Source organism: Crinia signifera, chromosome 11 (genome assembly GCF_055691185.1).
Source record: "Crinia signifera chromosome 11, ASM5569118v1, whole genome shotgun sequence".
Lineage (NCBI taxonomy): Eukaryota > Metazoa > Chordata > Amphibia > Anura > Myobatrachidae > Crinia > Crinia signifera.
Genome location: NC_139227.1, coordinates 126,065,222 through 126,092,686, shown reverse-complemented (window position 1 = coordinate 126,092,686; position 27,465 = coordinate 126,065,222). Strand labels below are relative to the sequence as shown.

Below are 27,465 nucleotides of genomic sequence, written 5' to 3'. Positions count from 1 at the left end.
TGTATGCTACTGCCTGGAATACTGACTGCATATGGATATAACCTGCTATGCTGAGAGTGCCTGTATGCTACTGCCTGGAATACTGACTGCATATGGATATAACCTGCTATGCTGAGAGTGCCTGTACGCTACTGCCTGGAATACTGACTGCATATGGATATAACCTGCTATGCTGAGAGTGCCTGTACGCTACTGCCTGGAATACTGACTGCATATGGATATAACCTGCTATGCTGAGAGTGCCTGTATGCTACTGCCTGGAATACTGACTGTATATGGATATAACCTGCTATGCTGTGAGTGCCTGTATGCTACTGCCTGGAATACTGACTGCATATGGATATAACCTGCTATGCTGAGAGTGCCTGTATGCTACTGCCTGGAATACTGACTGCATATGGATATAACCTGCTATGCTGAGAGTGCCTGTATGCTACTGCCTGGAATACTGACTGCATATGGATATAACCTGCTATGCTGAGATCGTCTGTATGCTACTGCCTGGAATACTGACTGCATATGGATATAACCTGCTATGCTGAGAGTGCCTGTATGCTACTGCCTGGAATACTGACTGCATATGGATATAACCTGCTATGCTGAGAGTGCCTGTATGCTACTGCCTGGAATACCGACTGCATATGGATATAACCTGCTATGCTGAGAGTGCCTGTAAGCTACTGCCTGGAATACCGACTGCATATGGATATAACCTGCTATGCTGAGAGTGCCTGTAAGCTACTGCCTGGAATACCGACTGCATATGGATATAACCTGCTATGCTGAGAGTGCCTGTATGCTACTGCCTGGAATACTGACTGCATATGGATATAACCTGCTATGCTGAGAGTGCCTGTATGCTACTGCCTGGAATACTGACTGCATATGGATATAACCTGCTATGCTGAGAGTGCCTGTACGCTACTGCCTGGAATACTGACTGCATATGGATATAACCTGCTATGCTGAGAGTGCCTGTACGCTACTGCCTGGAATACTGACTGCATATGGATATAACCTGCTATGCTGAGAGTGCCTGTACGCTACTGCCTGGAATACTGACTGCATATGGATATAACCTGCTATGCTGAGAGTGCCTGTACGCTACTGCCTGGAATACTGACTGCTGATGGATATAACCTGCTATGCTGAGAGTGCCTGTACGCTACTGCCTGGAATACTGACTGCATATGGATATAACCTGCTGTGCTGAGAGTGCCTGTATGCTACTGCCTGGAATACCGACTGCATATGGATATAACCTGCTATGTTGAGAGTGCCTGTATGCTACTGCCTGGAATACCGACTGCATATGGATATAACCTGCTATGCTGAGAGTGCCTGTACGCTACTGCCTGGAATACTGACTGCTGATGGATATAACCTGCTATGCTGAGAGTGCCTGTACGCTACTGCCTGGAATACTGACTGCATATGGATATAACTGCTATGCTGAGAGTGCCTGTATGCTACTGCCTGGAATACTGACTGCATATGGATATAACCTGCTATGCTGAGAGTGCCTGTATGCTACTGCCTGGAATACTGACTGCATATGGATATAACCTGCTATGCTGAGAGTGCCTGTATGCTACTGCCTGGAATACTGACTGCATATGGATATAACCTGCTATGCTGAGAGTGCCTGTATGCTACTGCCTGTTATACCGACTGCATATGGATATAACCTGCTATGCTGAGAGTGCCTGTATGCTACTGCCTGGAATACTGACTGCATATGGATATAACCTGCTATGCTGAGAGTGCCTGTATGCTACTGCCTGGAATACTGACTGCATATGGATATAACCTGCTATGCTGAGAGTGCCTGTATGCTACTGCCTGGAATACTGACTGCATATGGATATAACCTGCTATGCCGAGAGTGCCTGTATGCTACTGCCTGGAATACTGACTGCATATGGATATAACCTGCTATGCTGAGAGTGCCTGTATGCTACTGCCTGGAATACTGACTGCATATGGATATAACCTGCTATGCTGAGAGTGCCTGTATGCTGCTGCCTGGAATACTGACTGCATATGGATATAACCTGCTATGCTGAGAGTGCCTGTATGCTACTGCCTGGAATACCGACTGCATATGGATATAACCTGCTATGCTGAGAGAGCCTGTATGCTACTGCCTGGAATACTGACTGCATATGGATATAACCTGCTATGCTGAGAGTGCCTGTATGCTACTGCCTGGAATACCGACTGCATATGGATATAACCTGCTATGCTGAGAGTGCCTGTATGCTACTGCCTGGAATACCGACTGCATATGGATATAACCTGCTATGCTGAGAGTGCCTGTACGCTACTGCCTGGAATACTGACTGCATATGGATATAACCTGCTATGCTGAGAGTGCCTGTAGGCTACTGCCTGGAATACTGACTGCATATGGATATAACCTGCTATGCTGAGAGTGCCTGTATGCTACTGCCTGGAATACCGACTGCATATGGATATAACCTGCTATGCTGAGATCGTCTGTACGCTACTGCCTGGAATACTGACTGCATATGGATATAACCTGCTATGCTGAGAGTGCCTGTATGCTACTGCCTGGAATACTGACTGCATATGGATATAACCTGCTATGCTGAGAGTGCCTGTATGCTACTGCCTGGAATACTGACTGCATATGGATATAACCTGCTATGCTGAGAGTGCCTGTATGCTACTGCCTGGAATACCGACTGCATATGGATATAACCTGCTATGCCGAGAGTGCCTGTATGCTACTGCCTGTAATACTGACTGCATATGGATATAACCTGCTATGCTGAGAGTGCCTGTATGCTACTGCCTGGAATACTGACTGCATGGATATAACCTGCTATGCCGAGAGTGCCTGTACGCTACTGCCTGGAATACTGACTGCATATGGATATAACCTGCTATGCTGAGAGTGCCTGTATGCTACTGCCTGGAATACTGACTGCATATGGATATAACCTGCTATGCTGAGAGTGCCTGTATGCTACTGCCTGGAATACTGACTGCATATGGATATAACCTGCTATGCCGAGAGTGCCTGTATGCTACTGCCTGGAATACTAATTGCATATGGATATAACCTGCTATGCTGAGAGAGCCTGTATGCTACTGCCTGGAATACTGACTGCATATGGATATAACCTGCTATGCTGAGAGTGCCTGTATGCTGCTGCCTGGAATACCGACTGCATGGATATAACTGCTATGCTGAGAGTGCCTGTATGCTACTGCCTGGAATACCGACTGCATATGGATATAACCTGCTATGCTGAGAGAGCCTGTATGCTACTGCCTGGAATACTGACTGCATATGGATATAACCTGCTATGCTGAGAGTGCCTGTATGCTACTGCCTGGAATACTGACTGCATATGGATATAACCTGCTATGCTGAGAGTGCCTGTATGCTACTGCCTGGAATACTGACTGCATATGGATATAACCTGCTATGCTGAGAGTGCCTGTATGCTACTGCCTGTTATACCGACTGCATATGGATATAACCTGCTATGCTGAGAGTGCCTGTATGCTACTGCCTGGAATACTGACTGCATATGGATATAACCTGCTATGCTGAGAGTGCCTGTATGCTACTGCCTGGAATACTGACTGCATATGGATATAACCTGCTATGCTGAGAGTGCCTGTATGCTACTGCCTGGAATACTGACTGTATATGGATATAACCTGCTATGCTGAGAGTGCCTGTATGCTACTGCCTGGAATACTGACTGCATATGGATATAACCTGCTATGCTGAGAGTGCCTGTATGCTACTGCCTGGAATACTGACTGTATATGGATATAACCTGCTATGCTGAGAGTGCCTGTATGCTACTGCCTGGAATACTGACTGCATATGGATATAACCTGCTGTGCTGAGAGTGCCTGTATGCTACTGCCTGGAATACTGACTGCATATGGATATAACCTGCTGTGCTGAGAGTGCCTGTATGCTACTGCCTGGAATACCGACTGCATATGGATATAACCTGCTATGTTGAGAGTGCCTGTATGCTACTGCCTGGAATACCGACTGCATATGGATATAACCTGCTATGTTGAGAGTGCCTGTATGCTACTGCCTGGAATACCGACTGCATATGGATATAACCTGCTATGCTGAGAGTGCCTGTATGCTACTGCCTGGAATACTGACTGCATATGGATATAACCTGCTATGCTGAGAGTGCCTGTATGCTACTGCCTGGAATACTGACTGCATATGGATATAACCTGCTATGCTGAGAGTGCCTGTACGCTACTGCCTGGAATACCGACTGCATATGGATATAACCTGCTATGCTGAGAGTGCCTGTAAGCTACTGCCTGGAATACCGACTGCATATGGATATAACCTGCTATGCTGAGAGTGCCTGTAAGCTACTGCCTGGAATACTGACTGCATATGGATATAACCTGCTATGCTGAGAGTGCCTGTATGCTACTGCCTGGAATACTGACTGCATATGGATATAACCTGCTATGCTGAGAGTGCCTGTATGCTACTGCCTGGAATACTGACTGCATATGGATATAACCTGCTATGCTGAGAGTGCCTGTATGCTACTGCCTGGAATACTGACTGCATATGGATATAACCTGCTATGCTGAGAGTGCCTGTACGCTACTGCCTGGAATACCGACTGCATATGGATATAACCTGCTATGCTGAGAGTGCCTGTAAGCTACTGCCTGGAATACCGACTGCATATGGATATAACCTGCTATGCTGAGAGTGCCTGTAAGCTACTGCCTGGAATACTGACTGCATATGGATATAACCTGCTATGCTGAGAGTGCCTGTATGCTACTGCCTGGAATACTGACTGCATATGGATATAACCTGCTATGCTGAGAGTGCCTGTATGCTACTGCCTGGAATACTGACTGCATATGGATATAACCTGCTATGCTGAGAGAGCCTGTATGCTACTGCCTGGAATACTGACTGCATATGGATATAACCTGCTATGCTGAGAGTGCCTGTAAGCTACTGCCTGGAATACCGACTGCATATGGATATAACCTGCTATGCTGAGATCGTCTGTATGCTACTGCCTGGAATACCGACTGCATATGGATATAACCTGCTATGCTGAGAGTGCCTGTATGCTACTGCCTGGAATACCGACTGCATATGGATATAACCTGCTATGCTGAGAGTGCCTGTATGCTACTGCCTGGAATACCGACTGCATATGGATATAACTGCTATGCTGAGAGTGCCTGTATGCTACTGCCTGGAATACCGACTGCATATGGATATAACCTGCTATGCTGTGAGTGCCTGTATGCTACTGCCTGGAATACTGACTGCATATGGATATAACCTGCTATGCTGAGAGTGCCTGTATGCTACTGCCTGGAATACTGACTGCATATGGATATAACCTGCTATGCTGAGAGTGCCTGTATGCTACTGCCTGGAATACTGACTGCATATGGATATAACCTGCTATGCTGAGAGTGCCTGTATGCTACTGCCTGGAATACTGACTGCATATGGATATAACCTGCTATGCTGAGAGTGCCTGTATGCTACTGCCTGGAATACTGACTGCATATGGATATAACTGCTATGCTGAGAGTGCCTGTATGCTACTGCCTGGAATACTGACTGCATATGGATATAACCTGCTATGCTGAGATCGTCTGTATGCTACTGCCTGGAATACTGACTGCATATGGATATAACCTGCTATGCTGAGAGTGCCTGTATGCTACTGCCTGGAATACTGACTGCATATGGATATAACCTGCTATGCTGAGATCGTCTGTATGCTACTGCCTGGAATACTGACTGCATATGGATATAACCTGCTATGCTGAGAGTGCCTGTATGCTACTGCCTGGAATACTGACTGCATATGGATATAACTGCTATGCTGAGAGAGCCTGTATGCTACTGCCTGGAATACTGACTGCATATGGATATAACCTGCTATGCTGAGAGTGCCTGTATGCTACTGCCTGGAATACTGACTGCATATGGATATAACCTGCTATGCTGAGAGTGCCTGTATGCTACTGCCTGGAATACTGACTGCATATGGATATAACCTGCTATGCTGAGAGTGCCTGTATGCTACTGCCTGGAATACTGACTGCATATGGATATAACCTGCTATGCTGAGAGTGCCTGTATGCTACTGCCTGGAATACTGACTGCATATGGATATAACCTGCTATGCTGAGAGTGCCTGTATGCTACTGCCTGGAATACTGACTGCATATGGATATAACCTGCTATGCTGAGAGTGCCTGTACGCTACTGCCTGTTATACCGACTGCATATGGATATAACCTGCTATGCTGTGACCTGCTGTTCAAAATAAACAACAAAGTCTTCACCTGAGACCCCGTGTTTGTGATCCTTGTCACAATATATATATATCTATATATATATATTTATATAAAATTACATTTTTTATAAAGGTGTAATTGAATGCTATAGCCGACTTGTCAGTGTACCATTGGATGCTATGGGATACGGTCATTAAGTTGACCCTTATTAAAGTCGACGTGCATTATGTCAACACCTGAAATACTGTAGGTTGACATGGCTAAGGTCAACAGTCAAAAGGTCAACATGAGTTTTTCAGGAGTATTTTTGAGTCAACAAGTAACGACAGGCGGTATTTCATGCCTTACCATCCACTAGGGCGCAGAGAGAGAATAGAATAGTGTGCTGAGCGCAGCGAGCCTTGCGATGTCTTTTGACTGTGTTGACCTTGCAACCCAGGTCGACCTAAATTAATTCAACCCAATGACCCATACCCAGTGCCATCGAGAGGGGGGGTACATTTTACCTGTGTCTTCTGTAAGAAGAAGAAAAGGTAACATTATTCAACCATATTTCCTGTTCGACCATGTACATGTACGCATTGACGTATGATGGGGCCACATTGGACCTCATTGCACAGCCAGATTTTTGTAAGTAAAAGGTGCCGTCAAACAGGAAATAATTGCAAGTTAGAATCATCTCCAACAGGTCAATCAACAGATCTATATCCAAGCCCCAATAACCCCGCAGGGTTGCCAACTACCAATTTTAAGACAGCCAGCAAACCCTGATCATTAGGAATTACAGCATACAGGTTTGATATATCCATACTGCAGAGAATAGAGTCTTTGGGGACTATTGCACAATTTTATTGAGAAAAGCCATGATGTCCAACAAGTGTCGCAGATAATTAACGATACATAAATGTAGGTAGGTGGACACAGGCTGGAATAAGTTGTACCTTGCGGTGATTATAGGACGGTTGAGCGGGTTAACTAAAGACTTGTGGAATTTTGAGAGCAAATACAACATTGGGAACACCGGCTGCTCATTGATCAGGGCATTCAACAGTTCAACAGAGAGTAGTCCCTCATTCACCGCCAATTCTAACCTACTAGACAGCTGCAAAGATGAGAGTAGGATCAGAGTCAAGAACATAATACACACAGAGATCGCTTAGTTGACGCTGTAGTTCATGGGCATAATCGTCCAAATTTTGGATCACAATCTCCCCACCTTTGTCGGCGGGACATATGACGATATCGGTGTACCGTGATAAATCACTCAAGGCTCTAGATTCCTCGTGACTTGGTGGGAGTACCCTTTGTCGGCGGGTCATATGACGATATCGGTGTACCGTGATAAATCACTCAAGGCTCTAGATTCCTCGTGACTTGGTGGGAGTACCCTTTGTCGGCGGGACATATGACGATATTGGTGTACCGTGATAAATCACTCAAGGCTCTAGATTCCTCGTGACTTGGTGGGAGTACCCTTTGTCGGCGGGTCATATGACGATATCGGTGTACCGTGATAAATCACTCAAGGCTCTAGATTCCTCGTGACTTGGTGGGAGTACCCTTTGTCGGCGGGTCATATGACGATATCGGTGTACCGTGATAAATCACTCAAGGCTCTAGATTCCTCGTGACTTGGTGGGAGTACCCTTTGTCGGCGGGTCATATGACGATATCGGTGTACCGTGATAAATCACTCAAGGCTCTAGATTCCTCGTGACTTGGTGGGAGTAGCCTTTGCTTCTCTGAAATATTGTTGGAGCTTGAGCTGTCTATTTAAATTGTATTTCTCAATCTCCCACTGTAAGCTATCAAAAGCACAAGTAAGTACAAATATCAGCCCCTTCTGAAAATACCTGTTTCTCATCATCTGACAATTTGTGAGAGGATAAATTAAATGTTAAGCCCTCCGTTGAAGTTTTGGTCTCCCCACACATCCCCGTCCCTTTTCTCTGCTTCTGACCGCCTGGTCTGGTCCATCGTCTCCTCCGCCCCCTAAAGGATCTCACCAGTGATAGGGCGACTATTGTGTGGACATCAGAATTACTATTTGTTATGTCATCTTGTGAGGCATCAAACTGCCCAGAGGCGTAACTCTGGGAGGCAATGGAGTCATCTGCCGCCGGGATCCTGCTCCCAAGGGGGCACGTCTCCTCTCCTGCAAGTTTGAATCAGTTCATTGGAAGCTGTTGATAATGCTTCTGCCGCTGACTCCCCCTCCTAGCAGGACCATAGATGTCACATTTTCTTTATTTAAACATAATATCCATAACATATATACATACATACATACACACACATGCATACATATATTTATACAAGGTGCTATGTGTGTGTGTGTGTATGTATATGTGGGGCACCAATATTTATCTTGCCTCCAGGCAACTGAGACAAACTTACGCTACTGAAACTGCCATAGTTGTTTATATGACTCTGGCTTGAAATTATGGGTCTGCTGGCACTCAATGCCATTAGCCCATTGACAAACCTGGTTATTCTCATTGTCGGCATTTACCCTGGCTATTTGTTGGCAGTGAGTGAAACTACATATCTTTCTCTCACACGTGCACAAATACAGGTAACAGACTAGCTGCTAACACAAGGTTGCAGACTAGCTTACAAAGCATTTGCTTTGAATGGGCTTACTAATTATTAATATATATATACTATAGGCATGATGGAAAGGTTGCATCATTGCATTGTTCAATTTATATATATATATATATATAAATATATACACACACACACACACACACACACACACACACACACACACACACACACAATATGTATGTATGTATGTATGTATGTATGTATGTATGTATGTATGTATGTATGTATGTATGTATGTATGTGTATGTATGCACGTGTTGTAGTCAGAGTCACAGCCAGGGGAGGGATATGGGCATGTCACTGCATACCAGGCCCCGCCCCCAGCCTGCATCTCTCGCGCATGCTCACTACGCGGAAGTGTTCTGCGGCTGCGCAGAAGGATTTCGTGACTCGAAAATATGGCGGAGTTGCTGCGGGTAAGATGCTGAGATTTTCCGTGGGAAGGAGGACTCTGTGCAGCCATGGCAAGGTTGGCTGACTACTTCATAGTGGTGGGATACGACCATGAGAAGACAGGTACGTGCAGCGGGCGGGGAAGTCCGGATCTGTGCTGTGCTGAGGAGGGAGGTGATGCTGCTGATGTGACACCCCTGTACCCGTTACACATGGACTCGCCCCCTGTGTCTTATGCCTAGTCTGGCACATACTATATGTTATAGGGAGGGGTGCTGGGAGTCTTCCTGCCCCTAGTCACTCAGCCACTGCCCCTGTGTTCTGTAGGATGGGAATGTCTCCCTCCCCTAATGTCACATCCTGAGTGACGTTCTCTCCCAGCACAGTGACAGTGACACAGTCACACTTATTGTTGCCATGCATGTTATTATTGCAGGGAGCTTATGTTAGGGTGAGCGTTGCGCTCCTGAAGCGCTGGAGGCGAGGGGGTGGTTTGCGCTTCTGAAGCGCTGGAGGCAATGGGAGGTTTGCGCTCCTGAAGAGCTGGAGGCGACGGGGAGGTTTGCGCTCCTGAAGCGCTGGAGGCGAGGGGGTGGTTTGCGCTCCTGAAGCGCTGGAGGCGAGGGGGTGGTTTGCGCTCCTGAAGCGCTGGAGGCGAGGGGGTGGTTTGCGCTCCTGAAGCGCTGGAGGCGAGGGGGTGGTTTGCGCTCCTGAAGCGCTGGAGGCGAGGGGGTGGTTTGCGCTCCTGAGGCGCTGGAGGTGAGGAGGAGATTTGAGCTCCTGAAGCGCTGGAGGCGAGGGGGTTGTTTGCGCTCCTGAGGCGCTGGAGGCGAGGGGTGGTTTGCGCTCTTGAAGCGCTGGAGGTGAGGGGGAGGTTTGAGCTCCTGAAGCGCTAGAGGCGAGGGGGAGGTTTGCGCTCCAGAAGCGGTGAGGCGAGGGGGTGGTTTGTGCTCCTGAAGCGCTGGAGGCGAGGGGGAGGTTTGCGCTCCAGAAGCGTTGGAGGCAAGGGGGTGGTTTGCGCTACATAAGCTCTGGAGGCGAGGGGGTGGTTTGTGCTCCTGAAGCGCTGGAGGCGAGGGGGTGGTTTGCGCTACATAAGCTCTGGAGGCGAGGGGGTGGTTTGTGCTCCTGAAGCGCTGGATGCGAGGGGGTGGTGTGCGCTACATAAGCACTGGAGGCGATGGGGTGGTTTTCTGGTCCTATAAAATGTGCCATGTTCCATTCTGGTTCATGTGCCTTAGATGGGGGCAGTGACACTGCTGCCTGTACACTGTGTTATGTGATTAGTGACCCCTGGTCATTCTGTGCTCCAATATGTGGCTTTGGTTTCTAGACAGTAAATGGTTGCTGAATGTTAGGATTTTTTTTGGAAGCACCAGTAGCACTTGGCCAAATGCTTATTCCCTGATTTAATTTGTTTAATACACTTAATTTAGTATTTGGCCCTGTACCTTGTTGACATCCTCTCTTACTCTCTGCAGCGCTGGGAAAGTTTTATATGTTTTGATTTATGATATTCTCTACTGGCTAGTGAATGATCATTCACAATGTGTCACATCTGATGTCATTTAATGGAAAATGCCCCAAGTTTTTCTTTAATGGCTCCGTAGAACATACAGCATAATGTCATTGTATTGCTCTTTATCATTAGATTTGTATTTATCATTATGACCTTTAGAATGGACGCTCTGACGGGCAGGGCCCTCTACCCTCTTCCTACACCGGCGCCTAACCCTCGGCTTCTACCACACTGTTGCTTATGTCAGTGTCCTGTCTGCAGCGATATTTATACCCCATGTACCTGGCTATTTTCTTGTTTTGCTTATTTTGTACTTTGTTAGTCACTGCAGAAGCCTCGTGGCGCATATAAATAAAGTAGGAGGATGATGATGATGGTTGACTACTGAAGTGTTTATCGGCCCTTATTCTGGTTCACTCGCAAAGGCAAATTGTTTCTCAAATGGACAAAACCATGTGCACTGCAGGTGGGGCAGATGTAACATGTGCAGAGGGAGTTAGATTTGGGTGGGGTTTTACTTCAAAGAGAGATCTATATTGCAGTATTTTCCTGCACAAAAGCAAAAGAACTCACCCAAATCTAAATCTCTCTGCACATGTTACATCTGCCACCCCTGCAGTGCACATGGTTTTGTCCATTTGAGAAGGAATTTGCCTTTGCGAGTGAACCAGAATAAGGGCCATTGTGTATAGGTAGCAGTGTATCTCCATCTGATCCTTCTTGAGCCACCTGAGGAGTAGATTTATTAAGCTCGGTGAAGTGATAACTTGTCTGGTATTTATCACCGGCCAATCATCACATACCTGTCATTTTTCAAACCAAGCCTGTAACTTCACAGTTAAGAGTTGATTGGCCGGTGATAAAAACCAGACACTTTATCACTTCACCGAGCTTAATAAATCTGCCCCTGAGATCTTACCGGGCGGCAGTATCGCACGCGAGCCTGTTCCATAAAGGCGATTAGCCCATGATGGGTTTCTCTTTGTATTACCTTTCTAAGACTATTCCTTGTGGTTTTCTACTTTTAGGATTGTTAGTGGAGGAGATTGTGGAGTCATAATTGATGCTAGGCAGATTTTAAGGGTGCCGGACGGGTTCCCGACAGTCATTTACCCGACGTCGGGATCCCGACTGTCAAAACGCCGACAGACAGGTGCCTGACGGCCACGGGCTATTTTCCCTCGTGGGGGTCCACGACCCCCATAGAGGGAGAATAGAATAGGTGGCTCGCATAGCGAGCCACCGTGCCCGCAGCGTGGCGAGCGCAGGGGGCTTTTTTGCGCTCGCCATGCTGTCTGACGTCGGAATAATGACTGTCGGGATCCCGATTGTCGGAGTCGCATACCACACCCGATTTTAATACCTCGATGATCTTAGAACACTGGACGTGACGGATTGCTCAGCAATAACTAGATCTCTCGGCACACTGCTCCTATTGCCCCATGTGTACGGGCCATAACGCTGACTTTTTTTCTTTAAAGTGGCAATCACTCACAAGGCCTGGTTTTGTTTTGTAAGCGATTGCACCTATAAAAAAAAGCTGGTGAATTTGGGCGCATTAAGGCCCATATACACTGGGTGACTTTGAGCTGAAAGCCGCTCAAAACAGCAAGTTTGAGCAGTTTTCAGCTCAAAGCCGCCCAGTGTGTATGGTCCGGCGGTGAGCACTGCTGCGCGCTTCCGCACCATCGCCGGGGAAGCCGCTCAACTGCTTTGTATTACTTTGCAAAGCCTTCCGCTGACCGTGCCTGGCAGGGGAAAGCGGCTCAGTGTGTATGCACTGAGCAGCTTCCCCCAGCATTGACAACGGTCATCGCTGTCCATAGACGCTGGGCATTATCGCCCAGTGTGTATGGTCCTACACCTACTGTGACCCAAATCCAATAGTTATACTAGTAATGTACATAGATCACTTGCATGTATCCTTAGGGTTGTGTGTTCATACGCTTGTGTAACTGGTATCAGAAATCCTACTTACAATTATCATTGGGATGTCTCTGTATCCTGTTGGAAAGGAAATAAATGAAGACTCATCCAAGTGCTTTTTATTTGCTTGTGGATAGAGATAATAAATAAATACAACCGGTTTATTTACATGCAAAGATCAAATGTTTCCCCAATCTAATGTCCTGGTCTTCTGAAAGTAATGTTGCTAAAAGGCATGATTCACCCTTGCGCTCCTGCATCCTTAATTTTTTGATTTGCAGACTTGGTGGAGCCCCCCCAGATCCCGGCGCCCTAGGCAGCTGCCTAATGATAGAGCCGGCCCTGTGTATAACCCCCATCTGCAGTAAGTTACAGCTTATGTCCTATGTAACTTGTCCAGTACAACTTCCAATATGGTATGATGGGTACTCTTTACCTAGAACGGCGCCAGCGAATGAAATCGCGGTCGTCGGGGGTAAAAATCTCGGTCATCGCGGGTAAATCGGGATGGCCGCGATGCCCGCGATCACCGCGATTTTCCCATAGGGAACAAGCAGCGAGCCCGCGAGGGGCGGCGGTACGCGTCCTCCGACCTTTTCATGCCCTACTATCCACTAGGGCGTGGAGTGAGAATATAATAGTGTGGCGAGCGCAGCGAGCCACCGAGCCCGAAGCGTGGCGAGGTAGACGCGTAGACAGGTAGACGCGTCCCCTCGCGGGCTTCACAGGTGTCCGCCTCGCCACGGACACCTGTGAAGCCCGCGAGGGGACGCGCATACCTGTGAAGGTATCCGCGTCCCCTCGCGGGGCTCGCTGCGCTCGCCACGCTTCGGGCTCGGTGGCTCGCTGCGCTCGCCACACTATTATATTCTCACACCACGCCCTAGTGGATAGTAGGGCATGAAAAGGTCGGAGGACGCGTACCGCCGCCCCTCGCGGGCTCGCTGCGCTCGCCACGCTTTGGGTTGGCATGGATCGTGGGGTGGCGTTAAAAATTTGGGGGGACATTTAAGGGTTAATGGGCTCTGTGGCCCATTTAACATTGATTCCTATGGCCAAATCGGGTGGATTGAGCCATTTAACAGTAAAATCGGGTCCATCGCGGCTTTTAACATTGATTCCTATGGGAAATCGTGAGCATCGCGGGTACATTTATGGCCGGCCGCGACGCGACCGACACGATTTCCATGTTTAACATTGGTTTCAATGGGAAATCGCGGGCATCGCGTCGGTCGCGTCGCGGCCATACATAAATGTACCCGCGATGCCCGCGACGGGCGCCCTTCTAGGTAAAGAGTACCGTATGATGTTCTGCATGAGGTTTGTATTAATGCCATCATCCATTATAGAGCTGTCGCCTCCTATGCCAAATATATCCATCAAGTTCCTCTTATATGCCTTCTTATATTTAATATATAATGAAAGTATGGACTTTTTGCAGCCTAGTACTGAGGTACCATCCCCTGTCTGACACCCCAGGACAACCCTATCTGGTCATTATGCATAGCCTCGAGTAAGGCCTGATTTTTTCCCCCTAATGTCTGATATTTTTAGAAGCGGCTTCATGACATCCTTTAGTGGGGAATGATCTGTAGATGGTACAGGAACGTGGATGTTTGTCAGCTTTTTGGGGGGAATCTGTAATTTTTGGGAGTGTGTAAATAAGTGAAGCCCAAGAGACAATATTCGGGCAAATAGGCGCTGGGTTTAATGCATAATGCAGGGGCTCCCAATCTTTTTTGATTCACGGCACCCTAGAGCAGACCTGGCCAACCTGTGGCTCTCCAGATGTTGTCAAACTACAAATCCCATCATGCCTTGCCACAGTTTTTCTATAAGGGAGTGTTAAAACTGTGGCAAGGCATGCTGGGATTTGTAGTTTGACAACATCTGGAGAGCCACAGGTTGACCTGTCCTGCCCTAGAGAATCTGACTTTTTTTCACGGCACCCCTAGGTCAATTTTTTTTTATTTAGAGTGGGTTTATATGCGATTCTTAGTGGCAGTTATGTGGTAAAGGACAGGATTTGCTTCTGTTGGTACACATTCTATGATTGGCAGCCACCAGCACTGGTTTTGCTCATAAATAATTAACCATTAATAATTTGAGTTGGTCCTAGACCACCAAGCCGCGGCACCCCTGCATGTGTCCCGAGGCACCCCAGGGAGCCACGGCGCACAGTTTGGGAACCACTGGCATAATGTGTCCAAACTTAGTTCAAAGTGTTGGCCTAAAATAGGTGATGGGTGGCCAAAAGCCTCTTCAGAGGATACAATTCAGAGATACAGTAATGGGCACCAGTAACTTGTGAAACCATTAAATAGCTCCCCTCACTTTTGACAGGAACTGCGTGTGCCCAAATTTACATCCCCCCGTATGACCTGATCCTGTTTCCGCAACCTCCCCCTATTGGTTAAACTCATCTGATTGGTCATCAACCAATATAATCTAGGAAGATTATAATGCAGTTATAGAGAGTCCATGTTTATGGTAAAAACAGTTTAATCGTTACTTCAGATAATAATAATAATAATAATTAAAAAAAGCCCCCAGTGTTGTGAGTCGGTTATGCTAACCATAACACCAACCGTGCCATTCAGGAAACCGCTGCCTAAGCATTCATACCTTAGAACAGGGGGTAACCAACTCCAGTCCTCGAGAGCTACCAACAGTTAACAGTTTCCAGGTCTCCTCACAGAATCACAAGTGAAGTAATTAGCTCCACCTGTGGTTCTTTTAAAATGTCGGTCAGTAATGAGTGCACCTGTGAGGTGAGCTGGAAACCGTGAACTGTTGGTAGCTCTCGAGGACTGGAGTTGGCTACCACTGCCTTATGCTGCCCATACATATGTGAGATATCGAATGCAATCATTCGATTTCGGCCACATCTGGACGATAAATTGAATGATTGCATGCATTTTTAAGCTGACATTCGAGGCGATGCGCAGGCACACCGTTGAATGTCGCATCGATAGATATTATGAGCTGCACATAATATTTAACCACATGCGATTGCTCGAATGCAATCAGCAGCTCGTTTGGGGAGCGGGGCCGGGATGGGTACCGGAGTGCTGAAGGGGAGCTGGTACCTTAATGATGAGAACTGGAGGGACAACGCAGCAGCAGGGGAGGCAAGGCAGCTGTGTAGCGGGGACCAGAGTGGTGGAGCGTTTAGGCAGCAGGACTCGGCAGCAGATGACTTTGAAACACTGGACGGCCCTCTGATTGGCTGAGGCTGCTGAGATAGAGCTCTCTCATCCAATCAGAGGGCCGTCCCAGTGTTTCAAAGTCACTGCTGCTGCTGACAAGTCCTGCCTCCTGATAGCTCCACCGATATGGTCCCCAGCTCCGGTCCTGCCTACACAGCCCCACACCACCCCCTCTTCCAGCACCTGATGTCCATCGTAGGATGGCATGCGACATCGGGTGCTGCACTTTGCACCACTTGATGTGAGAATATCACTAGTGAGGGCCATGCTGCGGAATGCTACGGTCCCCAACCCCCGCCATTGCTAAGGGTGTATGGGATTGCTGATGTCCGGTCCCGTCAGAATCCATATCTCTGTATTGGGTGGATTCTGTTGGGGCATTTATTCTGCCATATGAGTGTCTGGCCTCTGTCGCTGTATGTTGGGCAGCAATGCCTGCAGGGATGAAGATCCTGCTGCTTATGCACATTACACAGACTCGCTCTGCAGCTGCTTTGTAGACTGAACCAACATCCATTGAGAGGCGTGCAGCGCTGCCGCATGTCTCCGGATCACGGCTAGAACCCAGTGAATGGATGTCCTGACAGATGACTTTCTCTCTTTTGTTATCGGCGTCTGTCCTGCGTGGTCTGTAATAACACAGGTTCCAGAGCCTCCTGCGTCTCGTGTCACCGTCTGTCCTGGGATCAGCTGCGATAGGAGCGCTGCTCGCTCTGTTTAGGAGCTGTTGGTACAATGCGTCCATGTAAATCGGAGAAGGAAGTTGTGGTTACATGTAATCGTGCCGGGTGATGAATTTGGGGTCCCGCTGGGAGGCGAGCGCTCGATGTGCATTACGGAAAGCCCCCATTTCCCATGTTCTGTGCTCCGCATCATGGAATGCAGCTGGTATCTCGGCAAGTGCACAGATGTTTGTGTATATCACACGGGGACATGGGAAATGCTGAGCGCCGCAGCCAGCAGATGTTTGTTATTTGATAGCATTAGTTCATGTTGTGTCCATGTTAATCGGATGATCGCTGTGATAGTCACTATTGTGTACAGCGCTTTGTCACATGTTTACGTTCAAGTAAAATCCATCAAAGGTGTGCCTCTTAGGTAAGGGTAAATTTACTAAAGCTCCTAAAACTGAAAAGATATGATGTTGCCAATAGCAACCTATCGGATTCGGTCCATCATTTTATAGAATGCAACAGAGCAGTGGTCCTCAAGTACCCTGAAGAGTGCGCGTCTACCAGGTCACCTGGCCGATGCACAGGTGTGCTCACTATTCAAACACATTTTAAAAGATCCACAGGTGGAGCTAATTATTTCACTTGTGATTCTGTGAGAAGACCTAGAAAACATGGGGGCACGGGAGTGGGGAGAGGACTTGAGGACCAGGGTTGGGAACCACTGCAATAGAGAAATGATAGACAGTAATTATATGGTTGCTATTGGTAACGTTACGTGTTTTCAATTTTAGGAGCTTTATTCCATTTGTCCCTGGAAGTCTTGTATTGCTTCGGGGAATATGTCTGTAGTGTGTAAGAGGCACAGAACGGTATACGTTTCTGCAGTGTGTGTGTGTGTGTGTGTGTGTGTGTGTGTGTGTGTGTGTGTCGCTGTCACTGTCACCACTCTATCTGCAGACACTTGCAGATAGAGTGGTAACTTGTCCAACTCTGCTTTCCGCTGTCTCTGTGTTGGTGTGAGCGGTGGTACTTGCTTGGCAGGAGACATGTTTGCGGACGTTTTTTTTTAGCCTATTCGCTTTCTGTTGAATCTAAGGGGACAGATTTATTGATTATATGGATAATGGATTTCCAGAAGGAACCGACAATGTGTCTTTAACCCTTTGAGTGCTAACATCTCTGAGATGCAGAAAATATCGGCTAAAATGCCAGATCACATTTGTTATTTAAATTCAAATAAAAAAATGTTGTGTTAATAAAAAGAAAAAAAAAGCAGCTGATATTTCCTGTATACGGTAACATTACCGCTCATTATGATGAATCAAAATGCTTGCCAATTTTCACACCAATTGTGACAAATTCACTTGGCACTCAAATGGTTAAGGAGTTAATCAGTTAACGAGTACATTTTATGTCATCCCTAATACTGTAAAATAATACACGGAAATAATGTATTTGCTTAAATGAGTAAAGACACTTTGAGCATAATATACTGTATGGTGAGATTGTGACTAATGGTGTGTACACACGTTAGATGTGCCTTAAGATCCTATCCACAATCTGGTCAGATAGGATCGTGGATAGGATCTTAAGGCACATCCGATTTGCATCCTATCTTGACTATATAGTGCAGATCTGCACTATATAGACAAGGCAGCCAAGACTTTCTGGCTTCCGATACATGAACGCGCATCGGGATCGGATCGGGATCGCAAGGGTTAAAACCCTTGCGATCTGCATCCGATGCCGATCCGATGTTGACGATATCGTCAACATCGGAAAGGAAATCGGACCGTGTGTACACAGCATTAGAACGGCACAGACCCCTGTCCGATTCACACATCTGCTAGGTGAGGCCATCAGGAGGCTGCAGCTGAGGCTGAGCGCCCAGTTTGCAGTAAATGATCGCTGGATTCATGCGCAGCAACTTACAGACAGCGGTGGCAATCCCTGCCCTGTGTCATCTGTGCTTGGCGGCGCTATTAACATTGCGGCCTCTCTGTGGAGCAGATGTATTAAGCCTGGTGATATATATATAACGCACCGGCCAATCAGCTCCTAACTGTCAAATGACAGGCTAGGTTTGAAAAATGAGAGATTGTGGGAGTGGCTTGAAAGGTCTACAATCAATAGGTCGACATGGAAACAGTTGACTCCTAAACTGAAAATCAAACAAACTTTTTTATTTGTTGACACCTGTCGACATGTATCCCCAGTGAGTGGTACGCTCTTCGCTCTCCATGCTTTGGGCATCCATGTGAATTCTGATTGGGAACGGCAAAGTATGAAAAAGCCCCAAAAGATTCAGAAATCAAAATTGTGACTTTTTTATTATTATTATTGTTATTTTTATTATTCCTTATTTATGTTGCATGGAATTAAAACAAGAAAAGCCAAGTCCCTGTGTGTTCCTCTTTATGCTCCTAGGTTATCTGCTGAATCTCATGTGTCTTATTACAGTTTATGTAATTTATTATATTGGCGTTATGTCAGCATGGCTGTAGATGTGTCATCACAAGGCCAACGTGATGGTATGTAAGTAATGGCATTTATACCACAATACACAAAAGACTGCACAGCGCTGGCCGCCCACTGCATTCTGAGAGCTGTGACTATCAGATGATGGGGGGGATTGTACGCTCATCTACGCCTGCATCCGTGCTGTGATCAGAGCACGGACACTGTGTCTTCCAGCAATGCCCGCGTTCCTGCACGGCCTATACAGGATTTCCTGGAGCAGAAAGAAAACATTTCCGCTGCAATTCAGGCGAAATTCGCCGCTTAGGACAATAGTAACGTTCTCCTCCCTGTCATGACAGCAGTGAGTCTGGTGTGATGCCCCGTTTGCCTCCTGATGATTTGATCAAAGCTTATTCCTCTGGCTGCCTGTGATTGGACGCTCTGTGATACATTTACATCGTATTGTTAAACAAAGCTTTATTACTAACGTCTACTATGTAGGCACAGAGTTACGGGGCCCATTCATGAAGTAATGGGGGGGGGGTATCCTATTCGCAGTGGTGTTACGTTTAAAAGGGGGGCGGATCGCTGTTGTACATTTTTGAAAGACGATCGATTATAGAATGACTGCGCATGCCTCTGGGCGATGCCACGCGGCGACAAAACAGCATTTAATCGCAACTCGGGCGCAGTTTGACAGGAAGTCGCCATTTTTCGGTGATAAACTGACATTTTTCAGAGAGTGTCAGGAAAAAACGCAGACGCGCCCAGGTGTAGGGTTGGAGGAGGACTTCATTCAATTAACAGCCTCACTGCCAGAGTGAATATCCGCCCTTGTGCATGGCTGCCAATGCGATCGCATCCGTGCGAAAAGGGAGAACTCGCCATGAAATGGATCCCCCCCCCCATATGCAGCTGCCGCGTAGTCAGATACTCACTCAGCGCTGCGATGATCTTTGGGAGTTCAGGGTCAGAGGTTACCGTGGGATTCACCTGCGTTTTTCTCAACTCTCCCAGAAAAGATCCAGCTGCTGCTCCCAATCTCCGGCAGACTAATCATCATGTGAATGGCCATCGATGATAAGCCATCGCTGTTTGTTGGCAAGATGGCCTTAAGCTGGAGCAATACGAAGCGTGCGCACGCGTGGTCATTCAATATGAGGGTCTGATTCAGGCCGGGAGTTACGCACCTTTTCATATTTTAGAGACCAGGTTAGAAATTCTGGAATTATTCCTCACCTGGAAAACTCCAACGTGTCCAGACAATGGATCCAACAGGGGAAGTGATGACTATTGGCCACAGTGGTAACAGTGCAGCGCTCAGGCTATAGTCCTCCTAGCAAACTGATGCACCCAGCGTCATTGGTTCATTTTACGTAAAAAATACCCCAAAACCTAATAAACACTGCAATAGAGGCTTTTGTATTGGTTCTGGAGAACTGTGTTGTGGGGCATGGAGTTTCTCTAAAGGCCCATACACACCAGAAGATTTTCATTTCAAAAGACTTTGTCAAAATCTCTGAAAGATGTATCTGTCACCAAAGTAGTGCGTACACACTGAGCTATCTCTGATATATCTGTCACCAAAGTAGTGCATACACACTGAGCTGTCTCTGATAGATATATCTGTCACCAGTGTAGTGCGCACACACTGAGCTGTCTCTGATAGATATATCTGTCACCAGTGTAGTGCGTACACACTGAGCTAACTCTGCTAGAAATATCTGTCACCAGTGTAGTGCGCACACACTGAGCTATCTCTGATAGATATATCTGTCACCAGTGTAGTGCGTACACACTGAGCTATCTCTGATAGATATATCTGTCCCAGTGTAGTGCGTACACACTGAGCTATCTCTGCTAGATATATCTGTCCCCAGTCTAGTGCGTACACACTGAGCTATCTCTGATAGATATGTCACCAAAGTAGTGCGTACACACTGAGCTATCTCTGATAGATATATGTCACCAAAGTAGTGCGTACACACTGAGCTGTCTCTGATAGATATATCTGTCACCAGTGTAGTGCGTACACACTGAGCTGTCTCTGATAGATATATCTGTCACCAGTGTAGTGTGTACACACTGAGCTATCTCTGATAGATATAGCTGTCCCCAGTGTAGTGCGTACACACTGAGCTATCTCTGATAGATATATCTGTCCCCAGTGTAGTGTGTACACACTGAGCTGTCTCTGATAGATATATCTGTCACCAGTGTAGTGCGTACACACTGAGCTATCTCTGCTAGAAATATCTGTCACCAGTGTAGTGCGCACACACTGAGCTATCTCTGCTAGATATATCTGTCACCAGTGTAGTGCGTACACACTGAGCTATCTCTGATAGATATATCTGTCCCAGTGTATTGCGTACACACTGAGCTATCTCTGCTAGAAATATCTGTCACCAGTGTAGTGCGCACACACTGAGCTATCTCTGATAGATATATCTGTCCCAGTGTAGTGCGTACACACTGAGCTATCTCTGCTAGAAATATCTGTCACCAGTGTAGTGCGTACACACTGAGCTATCTCTGACAGATATATCTGTCACCAGTGTGGTGCGTACACACTGAGCTATCTCTGACAGATATATCTGACACCAGTGTGGTGCGTACACACTGAGCTATCTCTGATTAGATATATCTGTCACCAGTGTAGTGCGTACACACTGAGCTATCTCTGATAGATATATCTGTCACCAGTGTAGTGCGTACACACTGAGCTATCTCTGATAGATATAGCTGTCCCCAGTGTAGTGCGTACACACTGAGCTATCTCTGCTAGAAATATCTGTCACCAGTGTAGTGCGTACACACTGAGCTAGCTCAGATAGATATATCTGTCACCAGTGTGGTGCGTACACACTGAGCTATCTCTGCTAGATATATCTGTCAACAGTGTAACGCACACATTGTTGACCTGAGCCGGCAGTGTATACATTACCACCCTAATAAATACACATTTGTGGCCAGTGGCAGCAGTATCCTATACATTGATGGTCTGTGTTTACATTACTATTATTACTATACATTGGTGCGCGGTAGTGCTTAAAGTAGTCCTGGTGAGGTGATGGAACTCGCTTCCCTGCCTCCCCCACCCATTATGTCACAGCCAGGGTGGGTGCTAGAGTGTTCAGTGCCCCCGTGCATGCTTTAAATTTATAGCCTATCCCACACACCCATGAAAAGAATAATGTGGGCCACATAATACCACCCCTAATTCAAATGATGCCCCACAGTGCAAAACAACCCAATTTAGGGCATGGCCTAATGGGACAGGGGATTATGTACACAGTAATGCCAATTACACATTATGCCACATACGGTAATGCTCATTATCCAATATGCCAAACGAAGTAATGCCCATTACATATTATGCCATATAAGTGTCGCTTACATACATGCTCATTGCCAGTTATTACATTCTCAGTGCCAGGGGTAACGTGCCCAGTGCCAGGGGAAGTTACTGCGTGCTCTGCACTGTGTAGGAATGGAGACAGCAGGGCAGAGCGGTGGGAAACACGGATGTCTCAGAGCAGGTTCATCCGTCCGTGGTGCGGCTATTTCTAATGACTCACCGACTCGCAAGCAAATCGAAGCTCGCGGTCTGGTAGCGCCTGATTTGTTGCTGTCCCGCAAGCTCTGAGTGGCTCAGGAGTCGGCGCATCATTTCAAATAGCTGCGCCGCGGATGGATGGACGTGCTCTGAGACATCCGGGTTTCCCACCGCTCTGCCTGGCTGTCACCTTTAGCGATGCGGATAGAGGCGGAACTGTTCCGCCTCCAGAATGGAACTGACGGAACGCAGTTCCGCCCCGTTCACACTCCCTTTAACCCCTGGTGTGCAGTGGTACCAATAATATGTACATTGCTGGCTTGTGCCAGCAATGTATATATTACTGGCTTATACATATTATTGGTGGGCAATGGTGCCAGTAATAATAACATAATGTATATATTACTGGGTTATAAATATCCTTGGTTCCCAGTGGTGCCAGCAATATATACGTATATATTTCTGACTTAAAAAAGAAAAAAACATTGGTGGCAGGGCGGGGCGAGCTCGGCTGGAGGGGCGGGGTGAGAAGGACTGGAGAGGCGGGGCGAGCAGGTTGCAGTGTGATGGAGCCCGGCAGACTGATGCGCTGGGAGGACGGCCGTCTGAGGAGGTGAGTATAACAGGGTGGGGGGCGGGCAGTCAGCCAGGCTGAAAGTCTCTCATCTTTCAGCCCGGCTGCCATACACACCTGGCGATGATGGCTCAAATATGAGCTTCATCGCCAGACGTGCTGGTAAAACCAGCAGATGGCCCACTTTGCTAGCGATGAGGTGGGAGGACGCATCATCGCTTGTCGGGCATCACTGGCCCGTACACACTTGCAGACTTATATCTGAAAATCGACAAGTGTGTACGGGCCTGAACAGTGTGTACACACAATGCAATATGGCCGCTGAGCATATTTGGCTTAATATCTCTCAGCAATATATTGTTTAGCGACCATATTGCTCAGCAGTGTACCGTGTTCTTCAGCCACCAGCGATTTTGGCTGAAAATTGCAATCCATTCTGTCTCTTCATTTTTAACCTCTTTTCTTAGCCATAATCGAAGGAGCATGCTCCTGCAACCAGCGACCATTAAGAACTGGCTGCGGGTGCAAGCCTCTAGTGATTTATTACTCACAACGCACAAAAAACATTGGTGTGATGGTCGGTCATTGACTTGCTAAAATTGCTCTGTGTTTGCAAGGTTAGCGCCTGCAGACAAAGGACCTTATTCAGTTCCGTACGCACCAGGGGCTCCGATGTTTCTTCTGTGTGCATTTCTGCGCATGTGCTTGTTGTGTGCGGCCACAGCGAACAGATTGTTCACCGGGTGCACACAAGCAACATTGCGGGGGGGGGGGGGGGGGGGCAGAGAGGGGCTTACCGATGCGTGAGCCTTCGCCATCGTCGACCATCGAATGATGGGGCAGATCCCACCACTGTTACAGTTTAACATCCATTCGTATGCCCTGCGTGTCAATTTGCCTTGCGAATGGGTGGCGGCCCGGCCACCATTCGCAAGGCGGGCTTTGCTGGACTAATTTGGTGGGCGAATTCGCAGCCTTAGGAATCAACCAGAATAACCCCCAAAGTGCAATGAGGCTAAAGCATAATCGGCTAAAATTGTAGCTTATTGTGTAGTTCTGGTTTTCTGTAACGGCCCCAATGGGAAGTTTACAGTATGTGGGAAACGGGGGTATTCAATTGCCAGAGAAAATCCTTATGGTGCTTGGAAAAATATTCAATTAAATATTCACCCTGAAAAATTGGGACTTCAATGTGGAAATACACTGATTTATTGGAATTAATGGTAATGTTCATTCTAGCGCACTGCATCTTTCCTCTTCCACGCTTGTGATGTTGCACTCTGCTGCTCTGCAGGTCTGGTCTGCATATCAGTGCTGAAATACAGACCACACTGTGCTAGAAGCACCACAGCAGAGAGCGACATCCTAGGCACAGAAGAGTAAATGCACAGGTTTTGAAGGCTGCTACAATGAACACTATAATTGTTTTATTCTCCTGCGTGCTGTCTGATTCTTTTCTTTTTATTCGGCCTTTAGTCCATCTGTGGGGATTCACGGGCATGGTAGAGTGTGCTAATTGAATACCTCCCACGCCAGCAATTGGCCAACTTGAAAACCCCCCTTAGAGAGTGACAAAGTGGAGAGAGATAAACGACCAACCTGTCCGCTTCCTGCCCGTTCCCATTTTCTGTGCACATTAATCACTTTACGGAAAGCTGTAAATGATAGGACGCAGTTTCCTCTCTTAGGGCAGTTTAAATTCAGAAGAACAAATCTAGGGCCGTAGAACAGTAACTGACACGACAACGTGCGCACCTCCATGACTGTGACTGCATAGGACAGCCGCCCCATCTCCTGTATCCATGCACATGCTGCTATTCCCCAATGCACACCGCATCCTGCTCACTGTCCCCCGAGGACCCGACCCCTGGCCGTACTCCCAAACCCACATCCTCTGCTCCTGTGCTTGGGGACACCATGCGCCTGTTCACACCCAGATTTTTTTTCCCACATTACATTTTTCCATCCTGTGATTCCATTTCCTCCAGCACCCAACAAACAGGACGCCTGGTGGTCTTTATCGTGGTTCACCCTATCTACAGGCTGGCTCATCTGCCGTGTGTTGGCAGGTGATGAGCTGAGATAACACGGTCTGAGTGGCACCTCCTGTGTCTTCTGTTCCGTACATGATCCGATCTGATGCTTTATTACAGAACTAGATAATAGCCTGTCAAAATGACGGCTTCTGCAATGTACCTTCACTTAGGGCTGTGGCAGTTTTTACTTTCCCTTTGAGCTGTGACCGTTTTTAGCCCGGGAACAGAACCCGAGGACATGCACTGAAACTAGAGGGAGAAAGATTCCGGGGTTATCTGAGGAAAAACTACTTCACAGAAAGAGTAGTGGATAAGTGGAATAGCCTCCCATCAGAGGTGGTAGAGGCAAAGTGATAGCCTTACAAAGAAATAAGGGTCAAATATGGTTTGAGGTAACGAGTTTAACCCCTTCCCGACATTTGACGTATATATACGTCATGGCCGGGATGTACTTCCCGACACATGACGTATATATAAGTCATGACTTTAAACTGTCCCCGCGTCTATAGACGCGGTGACAGTTTAAACATGTCTGCTGTCCCTGACAGCAGACATGTCCCTGCATGCCCAGGGGGGGCTGCGATGCCGCCCCCCGTCTGCGATCACTGTGATTGGCTGTTCAGTGTGAACAGCCATTCACAGCGTTTTCCTGTGTTACCGGCGAATCAGACGCTCGGTAACACAGGTGTCAATCACCGTCGGGTGTGAGGGGGCATGAGGGGGTCATCGGTGATGACCACACCTCACCCCACCTGCCCCCAAGGCTGTGATTGGTCCGTCGGACCGACGGACCAATCACAGCCAAGGCGCGTCATTTAAACTAACGGTGACTGCGCTGCAGACGCCATTCCGGTCTGGAATTGCGTGCAGAGCGGTCACCGTGCCAATCTGTCGTGATATACTGACCTGATCCTTGCCTGATACTTACCTGATCACCGCTGGTAGCGTGCTGCCAGCAGTTGGTTGCTTCCTGGATCTTGTGACTTCCTGTGTCCTGCTGCTGCAGTGTCATAGAGTCACAGATCGTGAGAGATAGGGACAGATAGTGACAGAGAGTGACAGAGTGATAGAGAGTGCTATATTTTGTGTCTGCTGCACCCCTTTTGTGCTGATCAGTATATCTGTGCTGATCAGCAACTTTTTGGGCTTTTTTTTTATATATATATACACCTGTCAGTGTGCTGCCTGTGCAACTGACTGCTGCCCCCCCTGCTGCCCCCCCCTTTTTGTACTGATCATTTTCAATTAATTTAGATCAGCAACTTTTTGGGGGTCCAGGTTTTTTATATATATATATATATATATATATATATATATATATATATATATATATATATATATATATATATATATATATATATATATATATATATCCTGTCAACCTGTGTGCCTGCTGCCCCTCACTGAATCACTGATTTGCAGTTTTTTTTTTTTTTTTTTGGAGAGTGCCGTGGGGTTTTGTTTTTACACCCACATTGTGGGTGTCCTGTGGCCGCTGATCAGTGACATCACTGAACTGCATTTTTGGCACAGGGTTGATATAATTTTTTTTCTGCAGTTTTTTTAAATTGTTTTTTTTTTTGGAGAGTGCTGTGGTTTATTACATCCACGTTGTTTTTGTGGGTGTCCTGTGGCTGCTGATCAGTGACGTACATCACTGAACAGAATTTTAGGCACAGGGTTGATATAATTTTTTTTCTGCAGTTTTTTTAAATTGTTTTTTTTTTTGGAGAGTGCTGTGGTTTTTTTTTTTTTTTTACATTTTTGCTTTTGTGGGTGTCCTGTTGCCTTTGAGCGCTGTTCAGTGACGGACGTTACTGACCAACATCTGTGCTCAATTTTTGGCGCAGGACCTTTTTTCTTTTTTTTTTTTTTAACCCCTTCAATTTTTTTTTTTTTTATTGGGATCAAATTCCTGTATAAAATATTTTTTTTTCTGCACTACATACACACTACACACTACATACCCCCCGTGTTGAAATAAAGTTTGTACCCCCCCTACACTATACACGTGTTGAAACATTACACTTACAGAAACAAAAAAATAAAAATGGCATCCCAAATGTCATCCCAGTCCTCCAGAAGAATGTATTCAGCGGAGGAGGCATATGCAATGCTTGCCTCTGACTCTGACACAGCCAGTGAGGCAAGCGGGGAATTTGAAGGATTCGTCTTAAGCTCCTCTTCCTC

At 47.0% G+C, this 27,465-nt stretch overlaps 1 protein-coding gene across 4 annotated transcripts in view; it reads left to right on the top strand.

Moving 5' to 3' along the window:
* The first annotated feature begins 9,283 nt into the window (after window positions 1-9,283).
* SBF2 (SET binding factor 2) overlaps window positions 9,284-27,465 on the top strand; it is a 323,119-nt gene continuing 304,937 nt past the window's right edge. For all 4 annotated transcript variants that reach the window (XM_083164721.1, XM_083164720.1, XM_083164719.1 and 1 more), the window contains exon 1: window positions 9,284-9,441. In XM_083164721.1, the coding sequence (XP_083020847.1) occupies window positions 9,387-9,441 (55 nt within the window). In that variant the 5' untranslated portion in view covers window positions 9,284-9,386. The remainder of the gene's footprint in view (window positions 9,442-27,465) is intronic.